Raw genomic sequence first — 27989 nt, forward strand, 5'->3', positions numbered from 1 at the left:
ACAAATTACCAAATTGAGTGGTGCAGGAATTATCTTGAAATGTGAATATTTTCAATTATTCTATCTTATATTTTAGTTAGACCTTTTATCTAATAAGATTATAAAATGCTCCATTCCTATACTATGAAAGGACATCCTCCTAGACTGAGTTGCCAAGTTGTTTCTCAGAGGGGTTTAATTATTCCTAAGGGGTCACTGCCTCCATCTGACTCCATCTTCATGTCTACTTCCCAGAAGATGCAACTGTAACTCCAGCCAGCAATTATCTGCTCATCAGTTCTTAATAGAGTTGCCTGAAATTTAATTGCTGGTTAAGTCTTGTAATCTGTAATCCCAAAGCTATTTGTTTACACCTTTAAAGAAGCAATTTTAAACACCTAAACAAAATTAATTAAAAAAATTCTGTGAAATACTATTACTGTGTGCTCACAAGCAATCATTCTTGTTTAGATCATCTGTGACTTGCTTATTAGCAACTCCTCCTATGGTATCATTTTCTTTTAATAGTGATAATTGCTAGTAATATTATACAAGAAATAGAAGAAAAAAGTAGCACTTGAAGAAGAAACACATTTTTCTAGGAAGAAAATGCACAACTACAGCTACTTTATTGAAAGGCCTGTTTCTCATGTGGGAGAACGTACCTGGAGAGAGAAATAAGCAAACTGTATATCACTAGCACTATGAACACCAAATTCAATGATTAGAAATTTTCTATGGCATTTTGTTTCCCACGTCTCAGACTAAATTCTTCAAAATATGGTTCTTCCTAAATTAGACATTAATAAATAACTGTCTTTCAGGAGTATTTCTATTTTTATTTACATTTTTATCTTATAGCAGCACTGCTCCTTCCTTCCTCCCTCCCTTCCTCCCTCCCTTCTTCCCTCCCTCCCTTTCTTCCTTCCTTCCTTTTCTTTCATCAAAGCTAAAATTATAATCAAATGGGATGAAGAACCTATTTTTAATAGACTTTCAAAGCAAATACCTATTATCCTTAGTAGCCCATTCCAAAGCCAGGAGGCCCTTTCTTATCCCTGATTTTATTCCTTCATGCCCTTTAAATTTATTTCCTAGATAAAGACGACAAGTGTTTATAATTATCTGAACAATAACTCAGGTCTTTGAAGATCACTATAAAGTCTTCTTCTGACAATAAACTTTGACCCTTTAGCTTTCTAACCTATTAATTTTTGTCAGATATATCTCCAAATATCCGTGGTTTATAATTAGTTGGGGTGGGGGCAGGTGTTGAGGCTGACCAGCACTGAATAAATTAACATTCCTATGTATTGCCTTCAAAAAACTGTCCCAACTCAATAATTTTTCCTCATAATAAATCATAAGCAAGTCTGAGTCCATTCTCCAAAATTCTAATGTCAACAAAATGGGACCTTTTACATGCAGTTACTGAAGTAAAATCTAAGCCATGATTTTCCTGGACCAGCTCTGAGAAAATGTCTGTGCCACGGACTGGTAAAAATGGATGCTTTATTTGTTCAATAAAGTTACTGAATGCTCATCCTGTATGTGCATGACGCTCTGCTGAGCAGTGTCCAAAATATAAAGATATAAAAGAAAAAGTCACTGAAAATAATAGGAAGAAATAAAAGGCTAGAGGATGCTATCAGTGGAATAATTTATATTATAAGGAACTCTATATCCAAGTATTCTCCTAATACCAATGTAAGAATTTCTCCAAAACACCTTATTACATTACAGACAAACTAGAAAAAGAAAGGAGAAAATCATGGCAAGTTAAGATCTTCATAATGAGGTATAAATGCGACTACCTTGCCTGCTCCAGTAGATCCAGCGACGGCCAACAACTGTCCTCTTTCTATGTTGAAACTGATATCTTTCAGGACAGGAGCACCGAGAAGTGAGAAGTTACTGAAGAAGAGGCTGTTATCACCATTGGAAATTTTTCTATTGTTATTATTTTGTTTTGCTTTCTCAAATAATTTCCCAAATCCCTGTAAAAAAACAAACAAACATGTTTTTCAGATATTTTCAATAGCTATTTGCATTATGTATGATTAGTTTGAAAAGCACATGGCACATGACCCATACTTTACAGCACACAATTGATAGCACATGATTTCTAGAGCACATAATCCAAAACATCTGAAAATTATAATAAAAATTTCAATTTCTCAGATTCTTGCTCACCGCCAAATTTAATTAAAGATATCTATCTACATATATAAAGGTATCTATCTATATATATGTGTGCGTGTGATGTAAATATATACACACACATAAATATATATCCTCTCCTATAGGCTGGGTACATAAACATAATTATTTAATCTTCAGTAGAATAACAATATATGAGGTAGATTTTATAATTCTCTTTCAAAGCTGTAGACTGTGACTCAAAGAAGTTAAGCAACTAAAGTCACGTAAGTAGTAGGCCTGAGTAGAATTACAACCCAGATCTTCTGCTCTATCATGCTGGTAGTACCTTCCTCTGAGAAGCTCAAAGCATTTCTTTAATTAGCTATTATTAAGTGTAAATATGATGATACTGCCATATGATTTGAATGAATTCCATTTTTGTAAGAGTAGCTGGGAGAAAGAATTCTCTTTTGAAAGTGCCCTGCTTCTCTACTGCCCCATGGAAAGCTTTAGGGTAGTGGTCTTCAAACCAAAGTAAACAGCACTACAGATTATCAGGAGGAAGGTAGTGCACACAGTTTTAACGGAATGTATTCCCACATCCTCAACATGCAAAAGTACTCCTTTCTAAAGTTAGTCTGCCTGAGAATTTGCCTGCTGTTTGTCATTTCTCTTTCCCACTTCCTGCTCACAATTGTCCTTCCCTCACTTTACACAGAAGAGGCAGCCTTCTCACTAGCCCTAAGTTTAGTTACATTGCATTTTCTGGAGTGTAAAAAGCTCAATAATACAAACAAGGGGACTGTAAGAGAATGATTTTCTCCTGAAAGGTGATCCCATAAAAGCAAAGCCAGAAATACTGAAGGAGGTAACATCTTATTTCACCCAAGTTTCAAACTGATGGCGATCTATGTGTCTTATCATCTCAGAATCAGATTTCAGAAATGAATTGAGAAATAAGATATTTTAATTAACTTATTATTTATTTAATTTTAATGAGTTAATAATTTAATACAAATTATTATCTGTATTTTAAAGTCAAGTCACACTTTCCTGACATAAAGCAAGTCACATTTAGCTGATTGGCTTGACAATGAGACCTGACTTCATAAATTCATTTATTTCCCATGAAATTGCACTGAAACTGCAGCTCCCAAGTTTTGAAAAAAATTATTTAACATATGAAAACAATATACAATAGACAAGAATTACATTCTTTGCCACCACTTAAACCTATGTTGAAAAATTAGTTTTTAAGTTGAAAAGTCAACTTAAAATGTATCAGATATACATAGTTTTTCAGAACTATTTTAGGGCATACATAAGCAATTAAGCTTAAAGACCACTGCTTGAATTCTTATGATATGGATGGCTAACACCCCTTTCAGTTAACAGATAACTAAAAGCAAAGCTTTTAAGAAGTAGGCAATGAAAAGTCTTTAAATGAGACAAAGGCATCTGTTATTCCTTTATTCATTTATTTAACTAATAGACATTTCTTGAGCATCACCTCTGTATTAAAGACCACTTCACGGACTTCCCTGGTGGTCCAGCAGTTAACACTCCATGCTCCCAATGCAGGGGGCCTGGGTTCGATCCCTGGTCAGGGAATTAGATCCCGCTTGCGGCAACTAAGAGTCCGCATGCTGCAACTAAAGATCCCCGAAGATCCCACGTGCCGCAACTAAGACCCAGCACAACCAAATAAACAAATAAATATTTTTTAAAAAGACCACTTCAAAAATCCCACATAGGAGAATAACATATGGCTAGATATTAATACTGCAATGTGTTTAGTGCTACAACTGAAAATTCACACCAAGTCCTATAGGAGCGCATTAGAGAAAGCAACTGACTCAGTCTGGAATTTGACCAAGTAGATGACACAGTACTAGGCTATGAAGGATGTAAGTGGTTATTTCACAAGAGCAAGAAATAGTCTAGGTGTTCCAGGAAGAAGGATCTGCATGCACATTTTAGGCTTAAAAGAACAAAATACATCTCAGGAATGGTGAGTGGCTAGGTGAGATGTATATGGTAAGATGACAAAGGGTATCCTTGGTAAGGTGGGCAGTGCAGGCTATTAAGGGGCTCATGTGCCATGCTTAGAAATAGGACTTTTATCCAATAAACCCTTGGACCAATGGAAGGTTGTTTTTACTAATAACTTTAATTTCTGAGTACAGAAGTAAAACACTTATTTCAGGAAATTTGGTAAACAGAGGAAAGCAGCAAGAAGAAAAAAATAATCACCTGTTATCCTACTACTGAAAAGAAACCATGTTTAACATTTTAATGATACCCCTCCACTCCTTCACATATATATATATATATATATAATCATATATATGATATTTTACAACATTAAGGAAAAATTATACATAAGGTTTGTGACCTGCTTTTTCTGACTTACAATAAATCATAAATATTTTCACATATCATTAAACATTCTTTTAAATATAATTTTAAGTTGCAGGATAGTATCCAAGAGCATGGATAAAGTATAAATAGTTCTCTATTTTTGACATTATATGGTTTTCTTTTTAACTTAATAATTCTGTGATGCATGGACTTTGCTATAAATCTTGGAGCAAATCTCTTTTTTTTTTTTTATAAGTATAAATTCCCAAACGTGGGATTTCCAGGGCAAAAGGTATAGCAAAAATTCTAAGTCTTTTGAAAAGTAGTTCCAAATTTTCCTCCATTAAGGTATGAGAGTGCTAGATTTGAGGAACCATTATCAACACTGTTGCTTTCTGGTTTGGGATTTATTTTGTTTTGTTCTGTTTTTTCTGTTTTATAGGTGAAAATGGAATCTCACTATTGATCTTATTTTTATTTGATACCTAGTAAAGTTGAACATGTTCCATGTTTACAAGTCCCCTGTGGTTGTCAGAGGAAGAATTACGATATCCTTTGCCTTTACTTCAGTCTCTGTCTCATCTTCTCAACTAGCTGGGTAATAAATCATGACATTCTGAATTTCAGTCTCCTGAGTTGTTGAGGGTTTTAAATGAGGTAATATATATGAAAGTATTTTGTATACAGTAAAACATTAGTCCATTTCTTTTAATTAGAGGCAGAGAAACCTAGGCTGACCTTTTGGCTCTCTCCTAACCAGTTGTATAACCTTGTTCTAGTTACTTAAAATCCCTAAAGCTCAGCTACCTAATACATAAATAGAAATTGTACCTATTCAGCTTGTGTGGTGTGAGGGAAGAGTCATATATAACTCATCAGGGACTTGCCTCTTGAATAACTGGGTGAACGGTGACATCATCAAATGGGTGGAGAAGACAATGGAAGGAGCAGATTTATGAAGCTTGGGGAGTGATAAATGTGAGTGCTTGAGGAGCTTGCAGGGAATTTGGAAATAATGTATGAAGTTCAGGAAAGAAACTGGGGCTAAAGATTTGCCTTTGAGAGTCATCAGCACATTGATGTCAGGTGAGCCTGAGTCACCCAGAGAGCATGAAATGCCAGAAGGAAGCCTAGGTGCAGACACAGTGGCCCATCACCATTGAAGAGGCAGGCAGGGAAGACTTAGAAGTCACGGTCGGAATATAAGATGACATGGAAAGAGTGGTTCACTAAAGCTAAGTTAAATAAGTATTTTTAAAAGAAAAGTTTTAATATATTGGTAAGGGCAGAATCCAGATTGCAGCAGGGAAAAGTCATAAAAGATGACGAAGTAAGAACAGCTTTGATGGCCAAAGGAAGCAGAATGATAAAGCTTGGAGGATGAGGCTGGGTGGGCAAAAGTCAGAGAAGAAATTTTTTTAACTTGAAAATATTTAAATGTGAAAAGGAGTCAGTTGAAAAAAAGATGTTAAAATTTGTAGAGAGAGACTAATTGCTGGCCCCATGTCCTGAGAAGACGAAGCAAGATGATAACAGTTTAGTCAAAGGCAGGAGGAAGCATACATCTTTCACTTAGATAAGAAAGAGAAGAAAAAAATAATCCCAAGGGCAAAGAAAGAAGTTATAAGTATGCATACATGATGCTGCATATCTTATAGCATCTATATATTTTCTCTATATCTTACAGAAGTCAAGACCATCTGCTGGGGGTGAGCAGAACCTAGGAGAGATTGGGAGTTTCAGGAAAGTGATAAAAATCTGGAAAAGCTTTTAGAGAAATGGTAGAGAAAATTAACTAAATACAAATGAAAAGATTTCCCAAGAAAGTTTATAGGCCCATTTGAAGTTGAAACAATAACTATATAAAACTTATAACTGACTAGAGTATATGATTTTCCCAGATAGCACCTCCTTTGTCAAAGATATCAAGTGAATGTTTTGTAGCAAAAGATTCAGTGAAAGGAAAAGAGAATTGAGGGTGCTGCTGGGAGAAGAACTGAAGTGACTGGTGTTGTCATTGGTGAAGGTTAAACCAGGAGTAGTCCAAAAGGGAGAACTAAGGAGCCTGGAACTCTTCATGAAATTGGAAGGCAGTAAAGGTGGGATGAAGAGACTGAGAGAGCTAAGGTTAGGAAATTCTGAACTAAGAAAGAGATTCCAGAGTGTGACATTTCCAAAGTGGAGTAAGTCTAGGTGCTCACCAAGCTCAGCATGTGACCATGAAAGGAAGCTTCTGAACTAACTGTAAAACGTAAGTTCTGAGGACAGTAGTGGAAGGATTTCTCATATGGGTGCTGAAGTTTCAGACATGATGGCAGAGATTTAACAAGCACCACTATCCCGGGTAAATATCATCAAGTGGTATCCAGAATTTGACAGCTGACAGAGTCTGGAGGATGAGGATACAGCCAGATGGAAGGTTCACTGAAGGAGTTGTAGTCTGTGACATTTGGGTCCAAAACCTGACTTCAGCCCTTGCCTGTTCTGTGAGCTGAGCCAGGTTCTGTAACCCTCCTAAGCCTCCATTCCCTTATCAGCAAAATGGAAACATTAAGATTTCATCATAGGAATGTTATGAGAAATAAGACAAAACATATAAAGTGCTTATCTAGTACCTGGCAGATTGTAAGGGCTCAAGCATGCTACCTATTTTATTAGATGAAAGCAGAGTGAAATGGAGATTAGAAAAACAATTGTAAGTACTGTCAAACTTCTTATTTTTCTTCATGCCTAGAAAGGCATTTGAAATTCCTAAAATCAAAGAAGTAAAATCAACTGGATCCACACACCTCTCCACAATTTTTCTGGGCAGATAAAGAATTATTCTCTTACCTATGTCTAAAAAAATGAAGTATAGTAAAGCCCTTGAGGCCAAGTTACTTACGTAAATAAAACCAATTTAAGATATTGTGAAATATGTAGAAGTGGGACATTGGTTTCATAACTCCTATGTTTACTCAACATAAAAAAATGATAAGGAAAGAGGAACTCAACAGGTATTCTCAATAATCAAATATTACTTCTTTAGAAGCTGAAAAATCATTGATAATATTTTTTCTGACCATGAGAAATATTTACTACAGAATTTTTAGTAGTGAATTAAAATAAGTAAAAATAGTAGAAAACAATACATTGGTCTATTTCTCATACATCTTTATGGTGACTGGTGTATGTAAATTGCATTGGATTGGAACTTGAGATCAGAGAGGGTAGCATTTAGTGAGGAACTATCATGTGCATGGTACTATGCTGAATACTTTCCATAAGTTATCTCAGTCAATCCTCACAACAAACTTGCAAGGTATATATTAATATTCCCATTTTATAGATGAAGAACAGGAGGCTCCACAAAGTTCAGTAACTTGGTCTAGATTACACAGATAGTAAATGGCAGAACCAGGATTCAAACCCTGTTCTATCTGGCTCCAAAACCTATAAGCTTTGTATTACTTCCTAATTTGTTATGTGAAGCAAATTACATGACTTAGAGAAAAATAACGAGGCTTGCCTATCGTATTTAATATTCCTGGGCCTCTACCTCTTAATCTATAAAATAAGTTCTATCATCATGCTAACTTTATTGCCCATTCGGATGAAAACCAGAACCACAAACAAGCAAAGCTTAAATATTTAGAACAAACAAAAACAAAAAATATCTGACCTCCTCCCAGAAGGCTGTTACATTCTCCATCACTACTTCTGTAGTTGTTAAGTTATATTCCAGTGTCTTATATTCTTGCTTTTGTAAGAAATCCTGTTTGCAAAAGAGAGCAAAAACGTATTGCAGAACCAGGATACCATTAATACATTATTACATCTATTTTACACTCTAATAGTGATGCATTCTGTACTTGGATTTTATGAATTACATTAGAAATTGTTTCTTAATAAAATAATTTTATAAGTGTTCTAAAGTTAATTTGCCAAGTACTAGAATTAATCATTTTGAAATGTAATATTTTATAAAACTGTTTTTATACATTAGATTTTTAACATACCACTGATTCATCCTTGTACTATTACATGTTAACCTTAGTGATGAATTTATAAAGCACACCTGAATTACCCACCAATTGCCTCCACTCAACATTGAGAGAGAGAAAACTATCATCTTCATCTTTATAGCACCCTCCTTATTAGAGGCATCATTAGCATCACTTCTCTGGGTTAAGTAAAGGTGTGAAGATCTGATATAACTGATTTTAGGGCATCAAACCTTGATTCTAAAAGAAGGGCTCTATTAGCGACTCAGAATCACAGTGCTCCTAGAGATGGTGGGAGCATGAGGAAGAATTAGGTTTATGCATCCTGAAGTCTTCTTCATAGGAGGTAGTTTTAAAAGTCTTGTCCTTGCTAACTTTTTCCCTTCTCGCCTCTTCAATTCACTCACTATCTCTATTTCGGTTTCCCTCTTTTTCTCCCAGTTTTGTTTTTAAGATCTGTTTCTCTGTCTGTATTCCTGTTTAGTGAATCTGTTTCCCTGATGCATTCTCTTTGGGTCTCTATGTCTGTTTCTCTCTTCTCTTTCTCTGTCTCCCCACCACCTCTCACATGGCTGTGATGGACTAACAGAAGAAATAAGACTAGTCCAAGAGCTGCCATGGTTCTGAGCTACATTCACCAATTGGTCTAAATGGCAGATCTCAAACTCACATATTTTCAAGATGATAAAACTAAGGAAGGTGGCTAAGTAGAGACTGTGATGAACTGGAGAGGGCAGACCCTCTCTGAGTGGGGAGCTGCCACAGCTTGTGAGGGAAGAGGACCCAGTTTACGGTATACTTCAAATTTTCAAAAGAGGCTGAAGACATGATTTGTTGTATATGTGACAGCACACAATTTTTAAATGCTGCCAACTAATTCAAATGCATTGTTTTAGGTTGTTTTGTTTTGTTTTGTTTTTGAATGTAAAGGTCAAATAAAACAGGTCAAGGGCCAAAATTAAGTCCATGGGCCACCATTTGCAAACTCTGGCCTAGGCTAAATAATGGCAGAACTACCTGAAAGTGGCTCACCCTTCACCCTCATTTTTAACATTTATGTCACAATGATTTAGTTTCTGGGTTAAATATTTAAATGGATATCAAACAAGTATAATAAAACATTTTGAACTGTATATTAATTATAAAAATTAAAACCACACCCAAGGTTATGGTGCTGATTCTGTTAGCTTTGCATTAATTGAGTCTCATTACCTGAGGACTTTAGAACCTCTCTTCAAAATTACCAGCTACATCACCTTGCTGATATTTTAAGGTAATTAATGTGTCACAAAATGCCACTGTCATCCATCATGCAGTCCAGAAAAACACTTGGAAAAGTTTAAGGCGAACATTCCTAGTGTTAGCTGGAAAAACTTATAACTTCCGGATGAATCTGCCACCATCGTTTTGCACATTTGCCAAGTTCATTAGAACTGCTCTACCGATTGATTACTTGAATAAAAATCTCCAGAATACAGAAACAATAATTTCTTCAACTTCTCTGACTTAAGAGAATTTCACAGGCCTTCATTTTATTTCACTAGTCTTTCATTACAAGGGCTCATTAGAGCACATACAGACTCAAGAGAGGAAATACTGTGCATCAAACTGGCCCAAGGCCAAGAATACTTCTCCAGAGACTTTGCTCATGAGAAAAGTTCTAAACTGTTCTAAATTCATTGTGTATGATGCCCCATTTTGGTACATTACCTGTATTTTGTTTATTGCTCCAAGAGAATCATACCAAGTTTGTACAGCCCAGGGGAACTGCCGAGTGACTGCCATGCGCAGAACGATGCAGAATGAGATGGTTGTGAATATTTTTCGAAGGCCGATTCCATTAAGCAGTGCATAAGGAAACACAGATAAAAACACTACAAAGAACCCTGAGAAGAAGAAGGCTGAGCTATTGAGGTATCTCACATAGGCTGCCTTCCGGGTCAGTTTCAGTTCTGTTCTATAAAAAAATAAATAAGATTTGGAATGCTTATTTACTTTTCAAATATCAGGCATCTTGGAATTAAAAATCTGAACATAGACTCTCAAATCTTTCTCTCTGTGTTCTGATCCTTGTTCTACCCTGCATGAGCTGTGTGACCTTGTGCAAGTTATATAACCTCTCTGGGCCTCAGTTACCTTATCTGAAAAGGAGATGGATCATAATGAATGTACCAGTGCCTTGCATATAATACCTATAAATATTATTTTAAAATTACAATAATCTTAATAATTATTACTATAATTATTATATTATTTTTATATCTTTATTCACTTCTTTATTAATTTTTAAGATTAATGACACTGATAATTTTTTGTTTGTTGGTTGGTTGGTTGGTGTTTTAAGTAATTAAGTGTGGATATGAGAATAATGACTTATAAAGGAAAAAGACAATTCTGGGATTCCCTAATGGATTGTTAACATTTTAGAAGTTCTAGCTTGACTTTGGGGAACCTTGAAAATAACATATAAGCCATAGAGGAGTGGTTCTCAAGCCTTAGCATGAGTAAAAATCACCTGAGAAACCTGTTAAAATGCAGAGTTTCAGGTCCACCACTCAGAGAAACTGACTGAGTCTGCAGTAGGCCTCCAGAATCTGCAAATGGGGCCTCCCTGATGGCGCAGTAGTTAAGAATCCACCTGCCAATGCAGGGGACACAGGTTCGAACCCTGATCTGGGAAGATCCCACATGCCATGGGGCAACTAAGCCTGTGCACCACAACTACTGAGCCTGCGCTCTAGAGCCCGCAAGCCACAACTACTGAGCCCATGTGCCACAACTACTGAAGCCCATGTGCCTAGAGCCCATGCTCAACAAAAGAAGCCACCGCAATGAGAAGCCTGCACACTGCAAGAGAGTAGTAGCCCCTGCTCGCCACAACCAGAGAAAGGCCCACACTCAGCAACAAAGGTCCGACACAGCCAAAAGTAAATAAATAAATAATTTTTTAAAAAGAAGCCATGTGATTCTGTTAAAGGTAATTTTTGAAAAATTATAAGTGAGTAGATGCTGTATCCTCCCTGTCTCTCTCCTTTCAGTATAATTATTTGCAATCATATTTCTGATCCTTTAGTCTGAACTACAAATGTGAACAATTTTTTTAACACACGCAGAAGAGGTTTAAATGCACCAATAAGCAGAAAACAGGGAGTGCAGAGGCTGGTGAGAAGAGAAGACAATGCTGCCTTCAACCTCCGTCCTACTCTTCCAGGACCATCAAAACTAGAGTCACTTGTGATCCTCCTATTCAGCTCTTGCAAGGGAAAGAGCAAAGATAAAACAGACAAGTAGAGAGTGCTGGTGGGAAGTAGCAATAGCTGCGCCCGGCATTTAGTTCCACATGCTTGTACAACTCAGAAAAGTTCTCATTCTCAAGCTGTAGAATTCAGAGGAAATCTTTTTTTTTTTTAAGTCTGAAAAAAATGTAATCCGGAGCCCTCTGATGAAGAAAACGAAGTTCAATGTTCCCAATCTACATTGTGACTCCCAGTCTAATGCGGTCTAGCCTACCTATTTTAATTATTTGGTATTGAAGGCAGATTATGATTTGGGAATCTCACTGGGGTGTGACTCTCAGCTCTCCTGGTTATAGCTGTGCCATCTTAAGCAAGTTCCTCTTTCCTCTGATCCTACAGAATTCACACCTACAGCAGAGAAACATAATATCTCCCCTGTGGAGTTGCTGCCAAGATAAATGACAGCACAGCACAGGGCCTTGCACTTAGAATCTACGTGTGTGTTGCTAATCTACAACAGAAAGAAGAACACTATTGGCTAGGCTTATATGTTTTTAATGCTAGAAAATACTGTTTAAAAAATGTTAATAAATTTGTCAAAATTGTTGTGTATTATAAACAGTTGAGGAAAATGAAAGAAGTGGTACTATAAGAATAATGGAATCAGAAACATCTACAAGAGAAGGAGTACTTCCCAAAACTTCTGCTACCAGTGTCCTTGTCCTCATGGTGAGACACAGCCACCCCCCCACCTCTGCGGGAGACCCAACAACACTAGCAGAAACTGAAACTCAGCAAGCAATCTGCTGCTGACAATCAAATCAATTTTGTGATATTTAAAACTTTTACTGAGAGGGCAGAAAGCAGAAGCAAGAACTACAATCCTGCAGCCTGTGGAACAAAAACTACATTCATAGAAAGATACAAAACATGAAAAGGCAGAGGGCTATGTACCAGATGAAGGAACAAGGTAAAACTGCAGGAAAAAAACTAAATGAAGTGGAGACAGGCAACCTTCCAGAAAAAGAATTCAGAATAATGATAGTGAAGATGATCCAGGGCCTCGGAAAAAGAATGGAGGCAAAGATCGAGAAGATGCAAGAAATGTTTCACAAGGACCTAGAAGAATTAAAGAACAAACAAACAGAGATGAACAATACAATAACTGAAATGAAAACTACACTAGAAGGAATCAATAGCAGAATAACTGAGGCAGAAGAACGGATAAGTGACCTGGAAGACAGAATGGTGGAATTCACTGCTGCGGAACAGAATAAAGAAAAAAGAATGAAAAGAAATGAAGACAGCCTAAGAGACCTCTGGGACAACATTAAACACAACACATTCGCATTATAGGGGTCCGAGAAGGAGAAGAGAGAGAGAAAGAACCAGAGAAAATATTTGAAGAGATTATAGTCGAAAAATTCCCTAACATGGGAAAGGAAATAGCCACCCAAGTCCAGAAAGCCCAGAGAGTCCCATACAGCATAAACCCAAGGAGAAACACGCTGAGACACATAGTAATCAAATTGGCAAAAATTAAAGACAAAGAAAAATTATTGAAAGCAGCAAGGGAAAAATAACAAATAATATACAAGGGAACTCCCATAAGGTTAACAGCTGATTTCTCAGCAGAAACTCTACAAGCCAGAAGGGACTGGCATGATATACTTTAAGTGATGAAAGGGAAGAACCTACAGCGAAGATTACTCTACCCAGCAAGGATCTCATTCAGATTCGATGGAGACATCAAAAGCTTTACAGACAAGCAAAATCTAAGAAAATTCAGCACCACCAAACCAGCTCTACAACAAATGCTAAAGGACTACTCTAAGTGGGAAACACAGGAGAAGAAAAGGACCTACAAAAAAAAAAATCAAAACAATTAAGAAAATGGTCATAGGAACATACATATCGATAACTACCTTAAACGTGAATGGATTAAATGCTCCAACCAAAAGACACAGGCTCACTGAATGGATACAAAAAGAAGACCCATATATATGCTGTCTACAAGAGACCCACTTCAGACCTAGGGACACATACAGACTGACAGTGAGGGGATGGAAAAAGATATACCATGCAAATGGAAATCAAAAGAAAGCTGCAGTAGCAATCCTCACATCAGATAACATAGACTTCAAAATAAAGAATGTTACAAGAGACAAGGAAGGACACTACATAATGATCAAGGGATCACGCCAAGTAGAAGATATAACAATTGTAAATATTTATGCACCCAATATAGGAGCACCTCAATACATAATGCAACTACTAACAGCTATAAAAGAGGAAGTCAACAATAACACAATAATAATGGGGGACTTTAATACCTCACTTACACCAATGGAAAGATCATCCAAAATGAAAATAAATAAGGAAACAGAAGCTTTAAATGACACAATAGACCAGATAGATGTAATTGATATTTATAGGACATTCCATCCAAAAACAGCAGATTACACTTTCTTCTCAGGTGCGCATGGAACATTCTCCAGGATAGATCACATCCTGAGTCACAAATCAAGCCTCAGTAAATTTAAGAAAATTGAAATCATATCAAGCATCTTTTCTGACCAGAACACTATGAGATTAGAAATGAATGACAGGGAAAATAAACGAAAAAAACATAAACACATGGAGGCTAAACAATACATTACTAAATAAGCAAGAGATCACTGAAGAAATCATAGAGGAAATCAGAAAATCCCTAGAGACAAAGGACAATGAAAACACAATGATCCAAAACCTGTGGGATGCAGCAAAAGCAGTTCTAAGAGGGAAGTTTATAGCTATACAAGCCTACCTCAAGAAACAAGAAAAATCTCAAATAAACAATCTAACCTTACACCTAAAGGAACTAGAGAAAGAAGAACAAACAAAACCCAAGATTAGCAGAAGGAAGGAAATCATAAAAATCAGAGCAGAAATAAATGAAATAGAAACAAAGAAAACAATAGCAAAGATCAGTAAAACTAAAAGCTGGTTCTTTGAGAAGATAAACAAAATTGATAAACCATTAGCCAGACTCATCAAGAAAAAGAGGGAGAGGACTCAAATCAAAAAAATTAGAAATGAAAAAGGAGACGTTACAACAGACACCACAGATATACAAAGCATCCTAAGAGACTACTACAAGCAACTCTATGCCAATAAAATGGACAACCTGGAAGAAATGGACAAATTCTTAGAAAGGTATAACTTTCCAAGACTGAACCAAGAAGAAATAGAAAATATGAACAGACCAATCACAACTAATGAAATTGAAACTGTGACTAAAAATCTTCCAACAAAAGTCCAGGACCGGATGCCTTCACAGGTGAATTGTATCAAACATTTAGAAAAGAGCTAACACCCATCCTTCTGAAACCCTTTCAAAAAATTATGGAGGAAGGAACACTCCCAAACTCATTCTATGAGGCCACCATCACCCTGATTTCAAAACCAGACAAAGATACTACAAGAAAAGAAAATTACAGACCAATATCACTGATGAATATAGATGCAAAACTCCTCAACAAAGTACTAGCAAACAGAATCCAACAACACATTAAAAGGATCATACACCATGATCAAGCGGGATTTTTCCCAGGGATGCAAGGATTCTTCAATATACGCAAATCAATCAATGTGGTACACCATATTAACAAACTGAAGAATAAAAACCATATGATCATCTCAATAGATGCAGAAAAAGCTTTTGACAAAATTCAACACCCATTTATGATAATTCTCCAGGAAATGGGCATAGACGGAACCTACCTCATCATAATAAAGGCCATATATGACAAACCCACAGCAAATATCATTCTCAATGGTGAAAAACTGAAAGCATTTCCTCTAAGATCAGGAACAAGACAAGGTTGTCCACTCTCACCACTATTATTCAACATAGTTTTGGAAGTCCTAGCCACTGCAATCAGAGAATAAAAAGAAATAAAAGGAATCCAAATTGGAAAAGAAGAAGTAAAACTGTCACTCTTTGCAGATGACATGATATTATACATAGAGAATCCTAAAGATGCCACCAGAAAACTACTAGAGCTAAACAATGAATTTGGTAAAGATGCAGGATACAAAATTAATGCACAGAAATCTCTTGCATTCCTATACATTAATGATGAAAAACCTGAAAGAGAAATTAAGAAAACACTCCTATTTACCACTGCAACAAAAAGAATAAAATACCTAGGAATAAAGCTACCTAGGGAGACAAAAGACCTGTATGCAGAAAACTATAAGACACTGATGAAAGAAATTAAAGATGATACCAATAGATGGGGAGATAACCATGTTATTGGGTTGGAAGAATCAACGTTGTGAAAATGACTATACTATCCAAAGCAATCTACAGATTAAATGCAATCCCTATCAAATTACCAATGGCACTTTTTACGGAACTAGAACAAAAACTCTTAAAACTTGTATGGAGACACAAAAGACCCCGAATAGCCAAAGCAGTCTTGAGGGAAAAAATTGGAGCTGGAGGAATCAGACTCCCTGACTTCAGACTATACTATAAAGCTACAGTAATCAAGACAATATGGTACTGGCACAAAAACAGAAACATAGATCAATGGAACAGGATAGAAAGCCCAGAGATAAACCCACGCACGTATGGTCAACTAATCTATGACAAAGGAGGCAAGGATATATAATGGAGAAAAGACAGTCTCTTCAATAAGTAGTGCTGGGAAATTGGACAGCTACATGTAAAGGAATGAAATTAGAACACTCTCTAACACCATACACAAAAATAAACTCAAAATGGAATCGAGACCTAAATGTAAGACAGAACACTATAAAACTCTTACAGGAAAACATAGGAAGAACACTCTTTGGCATAAATCACAGCAAGATCTTTTTTGATCCACCTCCTATTTTTGTTTTTGGAAATAAAAACAAAAATAAATAAATGGGAACTAATGAAACTTAGATGCTTTTGCACAGCAAAGGAAACCATAAACAAGACGAAAAGACAACCCTCAGAATGGGAGAATATATTTGCAAACAAATCAACGGACAAAGGATTAATCTCCAAAATATATAAACAGCTCATACAGCTCAATATTAAAAAAAAACAACCCAATCCAAAAATGGGCAGAAGACCTAGATAGACATTTCTCCAAAGAAGACATACAGATGGCCAAGAAGCACATGAAAAACTGCTCACCATCACTAATCATTAGAGAAATGCAAATCAAAACCACAATGAGGTATCACCTCAAACCAGTAAGAATGGGCATCATCAGAATATCTACAAACAACAAATGCTGGAGAGGGTGTGGAGAAAAGGGAACCCTCTTGCACTGTTGGTGGGAATGTAAATTGATACAGCCACTATGGAGAACAGTATGCCAGTTCCTTAAAAATCTAAAAATAGAATTACCATATGACCCAGCAATCCCACTCCGGGGCATATACCCAGAGAAAGCCATAATTCAAAAAGACACATGCACCCCAATGTTCATTGCAGCACTATTTACAATAGCCAGGTCATGGAAGCAACCTAAATGCCCATCGACACACGAATGGATAAAGAAGAAGTGGTACATATATACAATGGAATATTACTCAGCAATAAAAAGGAACGAAATTGGGTCATTTGTTGAGACGTGGATGGATCTAGATATTGTCATACAGGGTGAAGTAAGTCAGAAAGAGAAAAACAAATATCGTATATGAACGCATATATGTGGAATGTAGAAAAATGGTACAGATGAACCGGTTTGCAGGGCAAAAGTTGAGGCACAGATGTAGAAAACAAACGTATGGACACCAAGGGGGGAAAGCCATGGGGGTGGAGGTGGGTGTGGGAGTATGATTAATTGGGAGATTGGGATTGACATGTATACACTGATGTGTATAAAATGGATGACTAATAAGAACCTGCTGTATAAAAAAATAAATTAAATTAAATTAAGAAAAAGGGAATGAGAGCATGTCCTTCTACTCTGCCATCTTGAGTCAATCTCCCTATGACTTTAGTCTTGTTAATTAGAATACATCATTAGAATGCTTAATTGTATACCCTGATATGGACATTTACAAATAAAAATAAATAATTGCTCCTGAGTGAAATAAAAGACTTGGAGTTTCTTAAAAAAAAAAAAAAGAACATATATAAGAATCACCTAGAAAGCAGTACTCACCATAATAAAATCACTAACACTATATGAGTCATAAAAATATTTTATCTTATAAAAAAAATTGAAAGTGACTTTATTACCAGAGAGCAATAAAGAAGTAGATTTTCAGGGAGTGTTACACAGCCTTTTGCCCAGTGCAGCAGTGGCCCAGGCTGAGGTCATCCCTTTGCAGCGCATCCTGCCAATCTCTTCCAGAACATTCTATTTGCTCTTTTGAGTAGAAGCAATTCTTGCTTTCCCATATTTACGTCAGTACTTTGCAGCCTTTTCAGGTAACAATTTCATGCCAGATTAAGGAACAGGATTATACAAGTTAAAACCAAACATTTGCTATTAGAATTGGTTAAACAAAAATACAGAATAGGAAGGATGGATTTCATCTTTTGAGGAAGAGGGGAAAAGAAACCCAAAGTCAAGAAAAGTCAGCACCTAGAATGATCTGACCAGGAGTTTACCCTGAAGCTTGAGAAAACCAAATTCTCTGATAATCTCCTCATCATTCTGGTTATGCCTGTGCCTATAGGCATTTAAGAGTGACCCAGGGGCAAGTGTGATGGAAAACTCACTTGTTAATGAGAAAAACCTTCAACCAACTAAACAAGATCTTTAAGGATGTTTCTGGAAAGAAAATATAATTTCTTTCCTGGATTTGTCTTGAAAGGCATAATAAAAACAGGTGACCAATTATGTTTGGGCAATAAATATGCTTTTACTCTTTCTATTTACACCGCAAAGGACTTAACATTTCAGCATTTCTTTTGTTGTTCCAATCACACACCTGCAGCTCAGTTACCACTGTCTACTGGAATCAGCAGCCTGATATCCTGAATAACCCATATTCACAGCATCCAAAATGCGACTCTTCCCTTTAGGACCTTTTTTCCCCAAGAAATTCTCATGAGCTAATCCATCTTGAAATTATTTGCCCTTTAACAGAAGATCTATGCCCACTGAATCTCAGAGAGCCTTTTTTTTTGGATTGCAATTTGTAGAACATGGAACTTGACTGAAGAAAAATGGTCACAGCTATAGATATGCCCTAGTCTATATTTTGTCCAAAATTTTCTCAGTAACAGTATCTCTCAGTCTGTGCTGTACTTTTTTCCTGGCTATAATCTTTACTAATCAGTGAGAGAAAGGTTATCTGAGGTAAAACAAGACCAGATATGTAGACGGTTGCCAAGTACTGATTCTACTTCAGGTGGCGGCTTTCATTACTTGAACTGATTTCTCAAGTGGAGGGTTTATAGAAACACAATGTATAGATATTACCCTGTATTACTCTTAAGTTAAGGAAGAACAAACATATTTTAAACAAACAGAAGGGTTTGTGTTTTGTTTATTTTTCATGAGCCATAACATATAAATTAAGGAAGCTATAATACTAGAGAATCATTTATTTGGTTCAGAATCATATCCTTATTACTCTAGCAGTTCCATTTAAGGTTTCAATCAGTCTCTAGAATCATGACCATTATTTTAGTCAATAAGTATATTAAGCAGCTATAAGCACATACAGACAATTCTTTCATAAGGGATACATATCCTTGTAGTGCAAAATAGCATACTTAATCACCTATGTAAAACGATAGCCCCATGAAAATGACATTAAGCCACTAACACATGAATATTGATATAACTTAATACAACTGTTTGGTTGTCAGAAATTTCAAATATGAGCTGAAGACCACTCTGACATACTCATTTTTATTTATTTATTTTATTTATTTATTTTTTTTTGCGGTACGCGGGCCTCTCACTGTCGTGACCTTGCCCGTTGCAGAGCACAGGCTCTGGAAGCGCAGGCTCAGCGGCCATGGCTCATGGGCCCAGCCGCTCTGCGGCATGTGGGATCTTCCCGGACCGGGGCACCAACTCGTGTCCCTGCATCGGCAGGCGGACCCTCAACCACTGCGCCACCAGGGAAGCCCAAGACATACTCATTTTTAATATGTTCAACCTTAATTGGCTAATTCAATTGATACTGAAATTATCAGAATGACTTACTGTCTCAGGTTTTCAATTATTTTTTCCATTGCTTCTTCCCAGCAGTAGGCCTTAACCGACTGGATATTTTCAATCATTTCTGACGTGATCACCAGTCTTTCATTAATCTTTCCAGCTCTCTGATCTCTGTAAATAATCCATCCACCAATCAAATACTTAGTAAAAACAAGTCAAAATGTCCACTAAGAACTGCCCAAGCTTTTAAGAAAAGCCACATTTCTTTTATTAAAAGGATGTTTATTTTATTATCAAATATATAGTAACAAAAATAGTATCTGTCATTTAGTAAATGCCTCCCATGTGCCAGACACTGTATTAGATGCATGTCATACATTATGCCTAATCCTTCTGACAACCTAACAGAGGTGATTACCTCCATTTTAAAGACAAAAAAACCCAGAAACACAGTGGCTGAAGCAGCTTGACACAGGTCATGTAACTAGTAAGCATGAAATCTGGGATTCAAACTAAGAGCTATTTGACTCCAAAATTTGTACACTTTCTATCATACTCTAGCTGGCACACTAGAAGTCCTCTTTCATAAGCAGTGACTGGTGTCACCGATTCATTCTGTAATAAAAAGCAACTAAGGCTGTGGTGTGATGATTCATGAACCAGGGTAGAAAAAGCCTATAAACTCTCCCCAAAATATATGTATTCCCTCCCATTCACATAAATGTTTTATCCATTGTACCTAAATCTCTGATGTGCAAAAAGTGAACTGGATGGTAACATATTTATAAAGAAATTCTATAGACTAACAAGCAAAAAAATGTCCCCTTGATATAGAAAGTATTATTTATGTCATGAAAATAATTCCTTTTTTTGTGACACCTAGCAAGGAGATCACGGTTCAGTGCATAGAGAAGTTCTGGTTTTATTAGAGTGGGCTTTTGGAAAACCTAATTTAAAACCCTTTCAAACTATGTACATAAGAGCGCTACCTGTACTTCATCAGCATTTTCCCTAATCCGGCTTGAAAAAGGGCAAGGACTATGAGAAAAGCAAGTCCACAGAAGGCACAGGCCTGTAACAACTCCCAGAGCAGCCCCATCAGCAGCGTCACTTGCAAAGGAGCAATCCACACGAAATGTGCCAGTGCAAGTCCCTGAAAAATAAAATCACAGTGAAAACCACTGACATTTTTTCCTCCATGCCCAAAACAAAGGAAAAAACAATCAAAGAAGAAAGAAATCAAGCACAGTGAGCTCATACAATCAAACACTTCATGGTTCTGAACACACTAAAATCTAGGTATTCACTACATGGAACACGTAGCAATGTGCTTAAACATTCTATGCATAGGATTTCCCCCCAAACGAACTTCAAGTCACTGTGATCTTTTTCCAGTGGAATTGCATGGTGATTGAAGAATTTATTTTAAATAACTTACTTCTGTGTGGATAAAGCAAGAGCCATGACACAGAACATGAGAGAACAAAAGACTCTTCAGAAGTTCAATCTACACAACTGTACAACCCTATCACCTGACAATATATTCAGAATACATGCATGCTCAATTCAACAGTAATTTATTTAGCACCTGCTAAGGGTTTGACACCATGTAAAATACTAGAAATACAAAGGTAAATAAAACAATCTGTCCTCAAGGACCTTGAATTTTATTGTGACAGAAGACAGCATTGAACATGAATTGCTCAGAGTATCATACTCAGCCAAAGTAAATAACTGATTTAAAGTATTAAAAGGAAACAAGGTCTGATAGGGACTGAATTTTAAAAAAACCTCATAAATACAAAGCAAGCTGAGGTGCCCTTGGGTGGTTCCGTGAGACCCCAAAATGGCACTCTGCTACACAACTGAGCCTTCTCAGTTTTCAGAAATAGGGAAGGTAGGGATGCTTATGACTTAACCACTTATTACTGTTATCTGACCCAGAAAACCTTTGGGGTTGTATGAGTTATAATAAAGATGCATAAAAGATTAAATCAGTAGGTACATACTTCATCAAATTTGTTCACGTTGTTGGAAAGGAGACTAACAAGTTGTCCAATACTTATTTTATCTAGAACACGGCTTGACAGCTTCAAAGTCTAAAAGGAAAATGGGAAGTTAGATGTTGCCAATGAACAATAGACAAATATATTTATAAGTAATGTTACAATACAGCTGAGGAATTAGGTAACCATGCACGCATTTTTAAGTTAAGGTAATGAAAATTATTTTATGTTCATCTAACTCAGTGTCTTCTCAGATTTATAAATATTTCTCTTTACAACAAATATTACACTGGCATGCCTCTTCTTATTTTATTTTACAGTATCTAGAGAGGAGTAAATCTTTTTTCTAATCCAAAATGGGAACAACATTGTACTTCATTTATATACTGTAGAGGGTTTTTTTTTTTTTTTGCTTTTGTTTGTTTTTATAAAAGATGGAACCAAAGGCAGTGAAATTTGAGATTAATACCTTGGCCTTACAGGGAACTATATTCAATATCTTGTAATAACCTATAATGGAAAAGAACTGAAAAAATATATATATATCTATATCACTTTGCTGTATACTTGAAACTAACACAATATTGTAAACCAACTATACGTCAATAAAAAAATTGTTTTAATAAAATCTTGGCCTTAAATTTTCATGCAATCTTATAGTAACTGTGTTGAATAAAATTACTGTTAAAGTCAATAAAATTATATTACAAATAATTTAATCATTAATAATTTTGTGAAAGATTACATTAATAAAAAATTCTTAAATTTTACAAAGAAAAATATATCCATCTATACAGAATAGAATTTTTATGTAGATAAATTATTATTATGAAAGATCACAGTCATACTTTGCCTATAAAATTTAATAAGAATTGATTTGCCATTAGATGGCTTTGACTGAAAAGTACCTATCTAATATTTGCTTCAACTGAATCCCTCACATATGTATTGAGCACTTAGTAGACACAAATCACTATATTCAAGGCTTCAGGGATTATTGTTAAGATTTCTTAAACATAATTCTTGCCTCAAGATAACCTAGTACATACATAACTAAATATGATAACTTAGTTAAAGGGAGTAGATAGAATAAAATAGGGTGATTAAGAAAAAGTTCCCATATCTGGTTATATAAATCTGCAAATATTTTATTGAGGTTGAATTTTAAGATGGGTGTGTAATAATGAATAGCATTTAGATAAGCACAGATGAATAAGGAATAAAGCAGTTAATTCCAAAATGCAATTAGAGCAATATGGGGCAGGGGCTGGGGGGAATCCATTGAGCTGGATGACACATGACTTGGTAACATACTCAGTCTCAGGTAACTTGAGACTAGGCTTAACATGGGTTCCACATGGCTTAACATGGAGTTTATGTGCACAATAAACAGTGAATATCTGTTCACTCTAGTTAACTTTATCTTCTTGAAATTCACAGGCAAAGCTCAATCTAGTTTGTATTTAGATTCATTATTTAAAATGTAATTTGAATGTATCATGGTTACAGATTTTGGAACAAAGAAAACTATGCTCTATTACAAAATCTGGAACAATGTGGGAAGAATTAGTGGCTGCCTGCCACATGGATGAAACTGGTCAGATATGGTACCAGTTTATTTTAGGGACCAAACCACAGCCACATGGAGATGAAATTGTATTCTTTGGTGATGATGTTAATGCAGGTCAATAGGTGTGGCTAGAGGGGTAAAGAAAATGTGTAAGAACACAGATAATGTTGAAAAAGGACAGACACAACTTCTAACTTTTCATTAATGCATTCTGGGTCTGAAAGCACATATATCGCTGTATTTGTGCTAAACATTATATATGAACTTATTCACAAACTAACCTGCTCCTTCTTTGATCTCCCCTCCCCTTAGCCCAGAGCACTCCATGTTTCTCTCTGCCTATGTAACACAATTTGACTTGTTATATTATTTCAGTACTTATTTTATGTTCTCTAATAGTTGGAAAACCCTCCACTTCAAGGATTGTGACTTACCCATTTTAGAAATTTTGAAGCAGTTCTTGCACAATGTTTTATACCTTTTAGGTCTTAGCTTCTCAAAATACTTTATCCATAAAATAGGTATAATAGTTTCTACCATATGGAGTTTTGGTCAAATGAAATGATATACCTAAAAATCACTTAGAAGCTTGTCATGTACATCCTTAGCTATTAGTTATCATTATGATAAAATCATTTTTATAAGTATTTTTAAACTGGATTCAACTTCCTTTGATATGCATTCTGTGTAAATTCTACCCTCCAAATAATACCTAATAATTTCTTCACTTACATATAATTTCTGGATCAAGATAAAATTTTTATTGATTTATCACCCATGCTTTCCTGGTACTTGTGAACTAATGAGACTGTGGTTCAGGTGATTTGATTAAACTGCAGAGTCGGTTTTTCCCTTGTGCCTCCACAAACGGCTTTTTTGAACAATAAAGTATGGCTATCAAGGTTTTACAACACCACCGATCTTGCATGTATATTATGGAAGTGTTATGGGTTATTTGCTAGAGGGAATTTCAGGTCCATGTCCCTTATAAGCCAAGTATATAAAGTTTTTACATTGGGGAAAGAAAAAAGAGAAGGGTAAAGCAATACCCAAATGATTCAACCAAACAGGTTTCTATAATGACTTGGTAGATCAAAGGGCCACACATGAATCAGGCTGGTGAAAGCACATGTCACTGAGATGACCTTAAATTGTGTTTGTAAGATAAGGAAGTCTTAATCTGAATTCATCCAAAGCACGCTTCAGCAACTTGGGCTCTTAACTGGACAATGCATACAGAAAAGCAGAGAAGGTTCTTATGGTTGCCATGCATGTGCTATTCTAAAAATTTTTAACTTGCATAACTTAGGATGACAAAAATCTAACTCAAAATAAGGCAGTGGGGGCTCCCCTGGTGGCGCAGTGTTTGAGAGTCCGCCTGCCGATGCAGGGGACACGGGTTCGTGCCCCGGTCCAGGAAGATCCCACATGCCGCGGAGCGGCTGGGCCCGTGAGCCATGGCCGCTGGGCCTGCGTGTCCGGAACCTGTGCTCCGCAACGGGAGAGGCCGCAGCAGTGAGAGGCCCGTGTAGCGCAAAAAAATAAAAAGAAAAAAGAAAATAAGGCAGTGGATACCACCACTGTGTCACAACTAGTTAAGGTAGAAATTTCTATTGCTTGGGCTATTGTTAACAATTTCTTGTTATTGAACATAAAGATACATGGCATTTTACCATAAGATGATATTTTGTCAATGACTTTTATGCAGATAGTAAGAATCATTTCAATGGGAAGCCATGGATTCCAAAAACTGGTATATGACTAGTGAAAGAAAAAGAAATCTAAAATATAGGCAGTTTATAGAAGGCACTCAATAATTATTAGTTGAAGTAAAGTGAATTATCAGCGAAAATTAGAAATATTCATTATTGCTGCCATTTATTTCACAGGTATACAAAACTGATTTCAGCATTTAGCCCTTATTTGTATCAGCATGGCATTTAAAACATGATGCCACTAACACGTAGCATGTAGACTGTGCAAGAAAGTATTACCTTCTTATAAATCAAACTAAACATAGCTATTCTCATCTGCATTCCAATGCGATGGAGGCCAAAAATGGCTGGGTGAAGGAGCAGCATCCTCACGATAAAGAGAAGGCATAAGCCTATGCCTAGGTAAATCGCAATGGCGCGTTCTACCTTGTTATCTGGATCATAGGAAGCAATGATTCTTCCCAGTAAGAGAGGCTGTACTGCTTTGGTGACTTCCTGCAGAAGACGGAAAACAGAAATGAAATTTTATTTTTCTTTCATAAAATGCCCTCATGATTTCAACACAAAAAGTTTCATCTTTACAGGAGATGAAAAAGAGCCATGCCATACATGAAACTCTTGATGTCCTTTGTAATATCTTTATACTTTGAAGTAACATTTTATTTTAGGTTACAGCAAAAGTCACGTGGAGACTTTTATGTATGAGGTATTCTTTACTAAAAAGTGAAGAGCGGCCATAAAGCAAAGGTGTAATTTCTGAAATAGTGTGTTAATTGGTAACATCTACATAGCACTTAACAATTCATAAAATATTTTTCATTTGATTTTTATGACAACTTTAGGAGTCAGAGTAAGCATTAATATTTTCACATTGCAGATGAAGAAACTGAAGCCAAAGAGCCCAAGTGATTTGACGTGATTTCAAAATAGAACTTTCAAAAGCACTTTGAGTGATGGAATTATTACCAAAATGAACAGTTTCTTGAGGCAACCACATAAAGGGGAACTGGCAACAGGAGGGAGGAGTATAAAGGCACAGGTGGTATTTAAAGCCCAGTGCCACACCCTTCGCAGTCTGGGATAGGTGGGGATTTTAGGAAAAAAGTGTGACAGAAGACTTCAGTCTCAGGCCAGTTTCCAACATTTCATCAAGTCCTCAAAGGCCTATGAGTTAACAAGGGAAGACCAAAGTTGTATTTTCCAAATCTTCCTCATCAGACTTTCCATTCATCACTAAATCAAATTGTTCATCAAATTCATTACCATTTTGCCTGAATATATAAGAATAGATCTGAACACATGGATTTGAACCCAGAAGGTCTAAGTCTTAACCATCTTGCTAATTTGCCTTCGAAAGAGAAAGACATGTAATCCTGTAATTTTGTTTTATGATGGCCTAGTGAAATGGGGATCTGAGGCTAAACCCTTCTGGGAAATAATATTATGCTAATTGATTCCATTTCAAATGTATATTTTCAAGCCAAACTGCCCCTTCCCCCAGTATTGCTCAGCATTACTTTCTGGCAGCCCATAATCTGCTCTTTTTTTTTCCATTTTCTACTATGTCTTTTCTAAACCTCAGTGTCCAATCCCACCAGCCCTCTCATTCTCAATAAATGAAAATGCTTTCCTATAGCAACTTCATCCCCACAAGGAATCCTAAGCTATAGCACCATCATTGATTGACCACTAGCTTTGGGTAGCTGCTCACTCTATACCTGGTATTCAGTACCTCATTTCAAATTAACTGTGTAGACCAAGAATGTGAATGTAGGAAAAGATTCAAACGTTTTAAAAAAAGTTTACAAACTAATCACAAACATGGAATATTAGAGTTCTCTCATCTCACACAGCCATATTTTAATATAAGTTTGAATTTCAGCAAACAGATAGGTGCTGAAAAGAAAATCGTTAACTACCTACCCAGATATACCATGTTACAGTTGGCCAATATCAACTGAAGAGCACTTTTTTTTTGGAACTTCATATCATCTTTATTTTATATTTTTTAACATCTTTATTGGAGTATAATTGCTTTACAATGGTGTGTTAGTTTCTCTTTTTTAACAAAGTGAATCAGTTATACATATACATACATCCCCATATCTCCTCCCTCTTGCGTCTCCCTCCCACCCTCCCTAACCCACCCCTCAAGGTGGTCACAGAGCACCAAGCTGATCTCCCTGGGCTATGTGGCTGCTTTCCACTTAGCTATCTGTTTTACATTTGGTAGTGTATATATGTCCATGTCACTTTCTCACTTCTTCCCAGATTACCCTTCCCCCTCTCCATGTCCTTAAGTCCATTCTCCATGTCTGCGTCTTTATTCCTGTCCTGCCCCAACTACGTTCGTCAGAACTTTTTTTTTTTTTTTTTTTTTTTTAGATTCCATATATATGTGTTAGCCAGCACTTGTTTTTTAAAAAGTAAATGAGTGGGGCTTCCCTGGTGGCGCAGTGGTTGAGAGTCCGCCTGCCGATGCAGGTGACTCGGGTTCGTGCCCCGGTCCGGGAAGATCCCACATGCCGCGGAGCGGCTGGGCCCGTGAGCCATGGCCACTGGGCCTGCGCGTCCGGAGCCTGTGCTCCGCAACGGGAGAGGCCACAACAGTGAGAGGCCCGCGTACCGCAAAAAAAAAAAAAAAAAAAAAAAAGTAAATAAGTGAACAATTACTGCTTGTTGGTATGTGTAATTTTATGCATGCTTTGTACTTTTGTTACACGTGTATCCATTTTTAGAATGTATAGAACTGTTTTTGAGGTTTTAAATTTTATATAAATGGTATCATATTGTGCTTCTTGCAACTTTTTTTTAACTTAAAAGTTGTGTTTCTGACATTTAGTCCCATTGACACTTGTATATCTACCTCATTTATTCTGAGCGCTG

The 27989-nt window shown here is 36.4% G+C and overlaps 1 protein-coding gene across 1 annotated transcript in view; it reads right to left on the reverse strand.

Moving 5' to 3' along the window:
• Positions 1 to 27989, reverse strand: part of CFTR (CF transmembrane conductance regulator) — a 197576-nt gene that overhangs the window by 117968 nt on the left and 51619 nt on the right. Inside the window, exons 7-13 of the mRNA XM_060304940.1 lie at positions 25383 to 25598; positions 21822 to 21911; positions 20802 to 20965; positions 19858 to 19983; positions 10176 to 10422; positions 8144 to 8236; positions 1794 to 1976 (exon numbers count right to left, since the gene is read on the reverse strand). Of these exons, the coding sequence (XP_060160923.1) occupies positions 1794 to 1976; positions 8144 to 8236; positions 10176 to 10422; positions 19858 to 19983; positions 20802 to 20965; positions 21822 to 21911; positions 25383 to 25598 (1119 nt within the window). The remainder of the gene's footprint in view (positions 1 to 1793; positions 1977 to 8143; positions 8237 to 10175; positions 10423 to 19857; positions 19984 to 20801; positions 20966 to 21821; positions 21912 to 25382; positions 25599 to 27989) is intronic.

This window comes from Globicephala melas, chromosome 9, assembly GCF_963455315.2.
Source record: "Globicephala melas chromosome 9, mGloMel1.2, whole genome shotgun sequence".
Classification (NCBI taxonomy): Eukaryota; Metazoa; Chordata; class Mammalia; order Artiodactyla; family Delphinidae; genus Globicephala; species Globicephala melas.